The sequence below is a fragment of the Myotis davidii genome, unplaced genomic scaffold (assembly GCF_000327345.1).
Source record: "Myotis davidii unplaced genomic scaffold, ASM32734v1 scaffold3069, whole genome shotgun sequence".
NCBI lineage: Eukaryota > Metazoa > Chordata > Mammalia > Chiroptera > Vespertilionidae > Myotis > Myotis davidii.
Genome location: NW_006300042.1, coordinates 61,119 through 71,578, shown reverse-complemented (window position 1 = coordinate 71,578; position 10,460 = coordinate 61,119). Strand labels below are relative to the sequence as shown.

Sequence of the window (10,460 nt, the reverse complement as noted above, 5' to 3'; positions counted from 1 at the left end):
CTGCCAGAGTTTTGGCCTTCATAACATTTTCTTTCATTTTCTTCGTGAGCTTTGCACTACCTCAAAAAGTAATCTATCCCTTAATGGGTTCAATAAGTATAAACAATCTAATACTGTGATACTTATTTAATAAAGTACAATATATAATCAATATTGTATCACCTAGAATTGTCAAACTGTTCATGAAAGCCTAAAAAAACCCCAATAAAATAATTACGCTATTTTATTTAACATGTAATAGCTGTCATAAAGCAAAGCTAAAATATTTAGTTTTCTGAAACTCTAGTGTATTTCCCTAATGTACTTCTATAATTTTATATAGTTTACCATCAGGAAAGCCAGATATATATATTTAGTTTCTCTTTATATGTAATTAAAAATATTAAGAGGGTGTGGCCTATGATTCAGATACAATTTAGCCATCACACCATACCAAGACCTTATAAATAATCAGGAGATATTTAACATTATTGCTTAGTCTTATAAAATGATGAATTTTAAACAAATTCATACCTCTATATTTTTTATTTATAACGTTTCCTGTATTCTTAAGTGATACTGCTTTACAAGTAATATAGGTATTGATATAAAGTTTTTGCAATTAGTTGCAAACAAATTGCAATTTATTAATCAATTCATATATTCTTAACTAGTTACTACACTACCTCACAATTAATCCTCCTACAGAAATTAACCGTCCGAGTGGAAAAAAACATTGTTGAGCTTTAACTTTTAAAGAAAGATTTTCAAGTATTATAGGAACACAAACTCATGAAAAAACTAATTAAAAAACTGACATTCCATCTTGCTTTACTAATTATGGAATAGAAAGAGATGATACTTTATGTATCTTTTAACACAATATTATACTAAGAACTACTCTACTTATGAGCTATTTTCTAGCTTCTTCAAGTATGGGACACAACTATAGTTCCATTAGTGAGGAGAAATGAATAATCAATCTTAAACCGAAAAAATAAAAAATAAAAGGAGGCACAAAAAGATAAACTGACTTTGGCTTTTAAGAACCTACACTGTTGACCCTGAAATACCAGATTCAACTATAACAAGAGATTACAGCAGCAAGCGACTACTTCACCACATATTAAGAATTCTGAAATAGGCAATAACTTTTTATTCCCTCTCAATTTAGTCTGTTTTATTTTCTTTTTGCTTTTCCTGGTTTTTGGCTGCAGGCAGTTCAAGGCTTGCCCACTGCATTGGTTCAGCTTTTCTCATGGTGATCTCAATCTTCGTTGCAGTCATAGTTACATAACTTCGCTTTACATCAATCACCTGCAAAATATCAAAGAGAATTAAAGTAAACCTGGGTAGTGTAGTTAGTCTTAGAGCAGGGGTGGGCAAACTTTTTGACTAGAGGGCCACAATGGGTTCTTAAACTGGACCGGAGGGCCGGAACAAAAGCATGGATGGAGTATATGTGTGAACTAATATAAATTCAAAGTAAACATCATTACATAAAAGGGTACGGTCTTTTTTTTCAATAGTTTTATTCATTTCAAACAGGCCGGATCCGGCCCGCGGGCCGTAGTTTGACCATGGCTGTCTTAGAGGAAAATACTGGTCTTACCTATTTTAATAATAAAAAAAATCCAAGACTCTAATGCCATTTAAATACCTAGATTTCAACTTTTTGGTTAGAATAATTACTAAAGTACTGCCTTTTATTATACAAATGGTATTTTAAATTATTATGCTGGATTCATAATACTTACACCCCATAATTTCACATTTTGATGAAATTCCTTCTCTCCTTCGAATACAATGTGTACATTTAACTGAAAAAGATATTTATAGAAAGCTGAATAACTGATCAAATCCAAACTCAAGGTTTATGATATAAAACAATGATTATGAAAATAAGAATATATCGATAAAAATCATTTAAGCCATTTTAACAAGCTGCCAATTGTACTTTTTATCTGAAAAACATCATTAACAGAAAAGAAAAATTATCTGAAGTTTCCCATTGAGAGAACTAAGTACCATATTATTTAATACATTTTCTAAGTTACTACAGTGTCTCCAGAATGCTTCAAATAACTCTATTATGTAGAAATTTTCATTTAAAATAGTTCCTGTAAAATTTCAAACTATTTTTTCAAATGGGAAAGATGAAAAGATCTTACCCTAAAGCCAGTTCAGATAAGAACAATATTACATCAACATAAAGAATAAATGTGTAAAGATACTTTTTACTCAGAAATCTTTATGTACTTACCAATGTACTATTTGCTACTACTTGACTAAGTTCTGGAAGTGAATTTTTAGCATATACTGAAATTGTGACTTGACCCCCAGTTTGATGCCAGTCATGTCTACACGGAACAACTTTTTTCCCCTGTAATATAAGACAAACTTTATGAATTTACAAAGCTCCATGTAACTTCTTAAAAAGGGGAATTTTTTTTAAAGAAGACCTATCTAAATGAGAAAAAATTATCATGTAATGCTTTAATGCTTGTAAGAGTAAACTTCTAAAGTTGACATCAAAAAGTTTGAACAGTAAAATATGTCATGACACAAAGAATCTTTATAGTTTTATGATTTGGAACACAAGTATTCCTTCCATTTTTTTTCTTTTAGAGCCATAAGTATTAACATATTAAAAAATGCAATTTAAGAACTCCTACAAAATTTTATCCAATTTTAAAATTAAGTACAGCCCTAAAAACATTTTTGAAGACTGAAGTGAGAGACATTTGCTTAGTGGTATAACCAGATAATATATTAATCTCATGCATAGGAATCTTTATTTTCTACAAATTGGAATTTGGAAAACTAATTGACTGCTTACAACTATATGTTTTTTTTGTTTTGTTTTAAATATATTTTATTGATTTCAGAGAGGAAGGGAGAGGGAGAGAAATAGAAACATCAATGATGAGAGAGAATCATTGTTCGGCTGCCTCCTGCAGGCCCGCTACTGGGGATCGAGCTTGCAACCTGGTCATGTGCCCCTGACTGGAATCGAACCTAGGACGCTTCAGTCCACAGGCTGATGCTCTATCCACTGAGCCAAACTGGCTAGGGCATAACTATTTGTAAATGAATAATTATTTTCTTCTCATAATAACATGCAGAAAAAGGTGAGAATTTTTGGAAGTAATATTTTGATTAATTATAATTGTGGAAATTATTATCTGCTAGTGGTACATTACTGTTATCAGCAACTATTTTAAAAAGACAAATTGTGATTTGTTTTATAAATGAGGGTTAGTCAAATAATGCAGGAAATTGTGAGGTACCATAGTTATAAAAAACAATGTTTACATTTTGGTACAATTATACTAACTGAATTTAAATTACTTTTTTCACTTACATTTTTTTTTTGGCCATTAGACCACTGGCGTAGACACTTAATACCTGATATATGTAATGCATTAAAAAATAATGAAAACCCTGGATATATCTCAAAATAACTGAAAAAGGGACTCAAACAGATACTTGCATGCCAATGTTCATTGTAGTATTATTCACAAGAGCAAAAAAGTGAAAACAACCCTAGTGTCCATCAAGAGATGAATGAAGAGCCTGATCAGTGGGTCAGTCATTGAGCATTGATCCATGAATCAGATTGTCACAGTTCGATTTCCAATTAGGGCACATGCCCAGGCTGCAGGCTCGATCCCCAGTAGAGGGCGCACAAAGGGGCAACCAACTGATGTTTCTTTCTCATCATTGATGTTTCTATCTTTCTCTTCCTCTCCCTTCCTCTCTGATATCAATTTAAAATATACATATTTTTTAAAAAAGGGAGAGATGAATGAATAAACAAGGTGTGAGATATATACATACATACACACACACACAATGGAGTATTATTCAGCCACAAAAAAGAAGTATTAAAACATGCTACAGTGTGGATGAATATTGGAAATATTATGCCAACTGTAATAAGCCAGACACAAAAGGACAAATATTGAATGATTCCACTTATATATCTAGAATAGACTAATTTGTAGAAATAAAAAGTAGGTTGAGGTTACCAATGAGCGGGGGAGGAAGCAGAATGGGGACATATTGATTCAGTGGTATACAGTTTCTGTTTGGATCAAAAACTTTTAGAGAAAGATAGCAGGGATGATTGCATAACATTGTGAATGTACTTAAGGGTACTGAATTTCACACTTAAAATGGCAAATTTTTAAACAATCTGAACTTTTCTCTCACAGAATTTTATAATTCTGCTTACTTTTTTCTATAAACAGGAAAAATAAAGCTATTTTAAATTACAAAAAATCTCATCAAGGGTTCTATTCTGAAAAATTTTGCATATAATAAAAAACAACAATTTTATTTTTTCAAACGAAATCTTTCAAATTTTTGGGCCTTGTAGAAAATACAAGGAGACTTCACTTTTTTGCTAATAAAACACACCTAGGAGTTTTGTGATAAATGAATTAAAATTTGAGGGATATATAGTGTGGGACAAAAGGTTTATAGTTGTTCATATGAAAATAATACAACAATTAATAAGTAATAATACAAGAATAAATTCTGTATTCACATAATCACAACTGTAAACCTACTTTTGTCCCACCGTGTATTTATAACCTCCAGCCATGTGCTATTAAAAGGCAGGAAATATAGAATACTCAAATGCAGAAGAAATGAATCCCTACAGCAATCCGAAAATTTACAATTACTTTTTAAGCTAAAAGACATATACTGAAAAGGTTTGCCTTCAATTTATTAGTGCCAATGCAGCACATAAATCTAATTACATTACAAAATACATTAGTAATAGCTATTCAACAGTTATTTAGCAATAAATTGCTTGCCTTCTTACAGCTTACTGGGATTTGGGGGAATTATCTGCAGAGCCCCAAGTCTTTTTAAAAAGCTGTCTAGGGAAGTAGGAATTGATGCTTTCTTTTTTCTATAAGCAGAGGCATTCAAAACAGTTCCAACAAGTCTGCACTCCTCCTCTTTGGCCACCAGATGAAGTGTGTGTGCATCTGTAAATGGCTGAATGAACTTCTAAAGAAGCCAAAGACAACCAGAGGTCTAAATGATCGATAACATCAAATGAGCAGAAAAATGATTTTTGTTAAAAAAGTGTGAATAAAACACGAAATTACAGAAAAATATGCTCTAAATTTCTCCAGGCTTAATTAAGTATTTCATAAAAACCTACATACTGGCATCAATAGATACAATGACTATGCTGACAAAGGGCATGCTCTGGGAGTTGGACTCAGATTAATTTTAGTTTTTAGGCCCATCAAAACTGTGTGAGAGAGAGACAAACTTTTTTTTTTTTTTAAATTTCTTTATTGATTTCAGAGAGGAAGAGAGAAGGAGAGAGAGATAGAAACATCAACGATGAGAGAGAATCATTGATCGGCTGCCTCCTGCACACCCCGCACTGGGGATTGAGCCGCAACCCAGGCATGTGCCCTTGGCCGGAATCGAACCCCGGACCCTTCGGTCCACAGGCTGACGCTCTATCCACTGAGCCAAACTGGTTAGGGCGAGAGACAAACTTTTATTTTTACTCTAAAGACAGGATAATCTCAGAATTTAAAAAATAACTCAGATGAATATACTTTAATATGTTATCTTGAAAAGGTTACTTACAGCATCTTTTGCCGTCCACATATGTTTCCCTGTTGTACAGCCTTCTTGGGCTAAGAAAGTATTAAAATCAGAAGTTTTTCTTCTACAACAGCTCCAGTATTTCATCCTTTAAATTATCATAGAAAAATTTCAGAAATAAAATCTCACAACCAATTAAGTACAGAAGTATCGTAGTGACAAAAGTTATTTTAAAAAAATCAGTAAGTGTGCAACTTTAGTATCTTAAATCTAAGTAACCAGTTAATATTATCAAAAGACTAATAAGTCTAAAACCACAATGCCATTTATTATAACAATTTTGGATCTCCTAAGTAAAGGTGCTTAAAAACACCACAAAATTACAAATCAGCTTTTCGCTGATAGCCCCAGGGTCCTCATGAAGCTACCAAAGCGTGCTATGACCAAAGGTTTATATCCTCACATTTTAATAACCCAAGAAAATGAAAACATGCAAACAAACTAAAAACTAATGTCTGCACATCTGTGAAGGTCAATCCCAAAGTACTGGGATTGTGAATAATGAAACCCACTATTACATACTTCAGAAAAATCTAACACGAGAAGGCAAAAATTACAGAACTTTGGGCTTGATTTCTGAAGAAAAGTGGAAACAGAATGGATGATTTCAACAGTTTTTCTATAAACTACAAGGTAAATAATGAGAGGGTCTCAACTGAGGGCTGTAGACAAGCATGGCTTTTTGCGCACCACAATGTCGGTGTCATTAGTGCCCAAGGTCAAAAATTATAAACGCACAGAATGGTTCTTCAAAAAAAACCCAAAAAACAAAAACACACCAGAAAAACCCTATTCAGCTAAAATAGGTATCACATTAAAATATAAAATAGAAACATGAGGTTTGAGTCACAATGGCCACTTAACTGTAATACTTTTTCAGTTTCTCATGAGTAAAAAGACAAAGCCCACATTTCTAGATTATTGTAAAGATTACACAATATAAATAAAAATATCTAATTTACTGCATGGCAAATAATGTTTAAAGGCATATTAACTTTTCTAACCTCTACCATAAAGTTTTAATTAGTAAGTTACCCTTCATGGAAAATAGGTACACCAGAATGATATACACAGACTTCTTCTAGACTCTGTAGACCCTGATATGTCTAAAAAAAAGAAAAGAAAAAAAATATTAGCTTCAGACCTCAGTTACATTTCACACATGTTTGTAGTATTGGGCACCTTTATGAACTGTGAAAATGCTCAAGAAATAACATAACCTAGAACAGTCACAAATTCACCCAGGCCATTTCAGTAAGAAATGAAAAATGATTCCTGTTTGAATAGGCTTACGTTTCAGTCCCCTATGAAAAAGGCAAATAGAAAAGTAGGCAATAGGATGTATTAATATGCTTTCAGACCTTTGGGTAGGAAGTCACGTCCAAGCATATTGAGGTAATTAAATTTACAGAACAATATTAAAACCAAGAGATTAGGAATCTCATCAGAAATGTAGTTAGTTACAGTATGATTTATGTGCATAGTAAAGTCTGTGTGGGCATTATGAATTAATATGGAAAACCTAGTAAACAATTCTGCAAGTTCTAGAATGATGATTTCTTATCCCTATGAAGGGTAAAATGAGCTGCAGACCTATGTATGTATGTATGTATGTATGTATGTATGTATGTGTGTGTGTGTATATCTCCAGGATTTGTCTGGAAGATCTGGACCCCATTGTTGCTATAGGTTCCTATTTGTCTTCCGACCTTATTTAATGGCACCATATCAACTCAATCTCCCAAAACAAAATTCTGTATGTCCTCTTCGATTTTTCCTCTCCCTCCAATCATATTCAGTCTATCAAAAACTGTCAATTTGACTTAAAAATATCAATTTGACTTGCTAATAACTTTTCTCATGATCATCACCCGATTTTAGGCAATGAGACGGCTCATATCTACAAAAACTTGTTAGTCGGGACACTCGTAAGTCAAGGCCCCACTGTATATCCTTTTCCTTTCTGTCCATTTACAGAACTATCATTGTTTTTCAAAATTCATCCAGGACATCTTCTTTGTGTGTCTCTTTCTTCACTATCCTACCACTTGCACTGACTCTCCTACCCCAAGAATTATCATCTACTACTTCTACCTTTGTGAAGATGTTTATATTTCCATCCCTAAATGAGCAAGGTGATCTCAAACTTAATATGAGAATAAACTATAAACCTGCTCCCCCTAACCCTGTCTTCTTTCTTCATCGGTGTTCCCCTAACCACCTACATGCGAGAGACACAAGCCCCCTTCCTTCACTTCCAGTTCATTAGCAAGCCCTGCTAATACTTCAAGATATCATTCATTCTACATACATTTGCCATGTGCCAGGCACTGCTCTAAGCACGGAAAATACAGCAAAGAGCAAAACAAATATAATCATCTCCTTGTAAACTTTAAGGTAAGGAGGGGAATGGAAAGCTCGATGAAACGTTAGCAAAATAAATACGTAAAATAAGTAGTATGGCATAAGGTGTTAAGGACTAAGGAGAAAAAAAAGAGTGGAAATGCTGGAGGGCGTGCAATTTTACATAGAACAGGTGGGGAAAAGCCTCACTGAGATGTTTGATTACATTCCACATTTAAACACTTCTAAAGAACATACTTTCCAGTCTCACTGCTTGATCTCCCACAATAGTATCCTAGATTTCCTTCTTCAAATTCACTCTTGCCCCATTATACTTGCCACTTAAGCAGCCAAAGACAAATTTTTTAAACCCCTCCTTAAAACAGATAATAGCTTCCCATTTTACTTAGAATAAAGCCCAAACACCTCACTGTGGCTTTTAAGGACCTCCATAATGTTGCCCACCTCTTTTCCACTACTTACTTACACACCTTTGTCCAAGCCCCACTGACCTTTCTCATAGTTCTTTCAATAGATAAGCTCTAAAGACTCTATACATACTACTCCCGAGTCTACTCCAAGATTTACTTAACTCATCCATACATAATTCAGATTTTTGACTTAGTGTCACCACTTCATACAAGATTTCCCTGACATTCTGATTTTAATAGCTTCCTTCTGCCCTGACCAGTTTGGCTCAGTGGATAGAGCATTGGCCTGCGGACTGAAGGGTCCCGGGTTCGATTCCATGGGCATGTACCTCGGTTGTGGGCACATCCCCGGTGTGTGTGTGTGGGGGGGGTGCAGGAGGCAACTGATCAATGTTTCTCTCTCATCGATGTTTCTAACTCTCTATCCTTCCCCCTCTCTCTGTAAAAAAATCGGTAAAATATATTTAAAAAAATTAAAAAAATAGCTTCCTTCTATTTCCTTGTCTTCATAACTATCTGAATTCATTTTAATTACCTATCTGTTGTTCTTTCCTCTAAACTAGACTACAGGTTCACAAGAACAGAGATTTCTGCTTTAATCTACTATGTTCCTAGACCTTAAACAATGTCTGGCCCATAGTAAACTCTCAGTGAGTGCTGACTAAATTAGGATTATAGTGGGGCCTTGACTTAAGAGTGTCTCGACTAACGAGTTTTTTGAGATACCAGCTGTCTCTCAGCCGATTTTTTGCATTTAGTTGATAGAGTAATTTGAGTTAACGAGCTCCTTAACGAGCTCGGTCTCGGAACGAATTAAACTCATAAGTCAAGGCTCCACTGTATTTAATCCTATGACTCTATCAGATATGCTCCTCAGACAGTCCCTTATCAATGTTCACAAGCCACAGTCATAGTACAGTGTCCAACATGTAATAGGCAAACAAATGTGTGTTGAACTGATTTATGAAATTACACTTTTTCCCAACATTAATATTTTACTTCTATGACTCAATACAAATTTTACAATAAATACCTTTGTACACCCTCCATTTTTACATGAAGTCCCAATCTTAATTTCATCACTGTCTTCTTCTGAAACAAAAAAATCAAACGAGAAACATTAAAACAGAGCACTTTACTATAGTACCATTCTTAAAAAGTAACCATTTCCATAAAACAAATATTTTTTAAAAATAATCTAATTCAAAAAATTAACGTGTTGAAATTAAGCATTTTAGGTACCTAAGTTTTCTATGTGACCTTTCGTGTATTTAAAAAGCTAATATGCCGACTACTGTGATTAGGTTTTACCGATAGCTCTAAAAGGCTATGGGACACATTTCTATTCTTAATACAGTATTAGATCCAATATCTTAACTTGTTTGAAAGAGAAATCATGAAAGGGTACTTTCCTCCCATGAGTATCAAGTATAGGTCAGAGAATATATTTTATCTAGTGTACAAGGTAACATTTACAATCATCAAAGAAATTTATCTTACTGTTTAAAAAATAATGAATTGAAGAAGAAAAATAATTTAATTTTTTAAATAAACGACATACCCATTCTGAGGTATTACTGGCATTTAAAAAAAAAATAAGTTCTTTACTACAATGTGCTACATATATATTTTTTTATATTTATATTCAGTAAATTATACAGCTCCTTTCGCTTTTAGATAATTATACAAAAAATAATTGCAACATACAAAACAAAATCTTACCTTTGTTTTTTTCATTCCCAGATGACAGTTTAAGTTTATCAAGTGCTTGTTTTAGGGAGGCAGATACTTTTAATTCCAAATTTGTCATTGGTTCATCTGGGCTGGAGAATTGTGAAATTTTATTACCATCATTGATGTACTAAAATATTTATTTGTACTAAAAATAAATATATTTAAGAGCCTATTTATGGAAATTAGCCAAATCATGTGTGAATCAAGATTTTCCAATTTTAAATTTTTTAAATTGATTTTTAGAGAGAATGGAAGGGTGAGGGATAGAGAGATAGAAACATTGATGAGAAACATCGACCGGCTGGCTCCTGCATGCCCCCAACTGGGGAT

The 10,460-nt window shown here is 33.4% G+C and overlaps 1 protein-coding gene across 1 annotated transcript in view; it reads right to left on the bottom strand.

Moving 5' to 3' along the window:
• Nucleotides 1-20: 20 nt before the first annotated feature.
• The window catches only part of CHORDC1 (cysteine and histidine rich domain containing 1), a 17,098-nt gene continuing 6,658 nt past the window's right edge, over nt 21-10,460 (bottom strand). The window contains exons 5-11 of the mRNA XM_006776271.2: nt 10,119-10,219; nt 9,430-9,488; nt 6,658-6,728; nt 5,605-5,710; nt 2,243-2,362; nt 1,737-1,799; nt 21-1,296 (exon numbers count right to left, since the gene is read on the bottom strand). Of these exons, the coding sequence (XP_006776334.1) occupies nt 1,150-1,296; nt 1,737-1,799; nt 2,243-2,362; nt 5,605-5,710; nt 6,658-6,728; nt 9,430-9,488; nt 10,119-10,219 (667 nt within the window). The 3' untranslated portion in view covers nt 21-1,149. The remainder of the gene's footprint in view (nt 1,297-1,736; nt 1,800-2,242; nt 2,363-5,604; nt 5,711-6,657; nt 6,729-9,429; nt 9,489-10,118; nt 10,220-10,460) is intronic.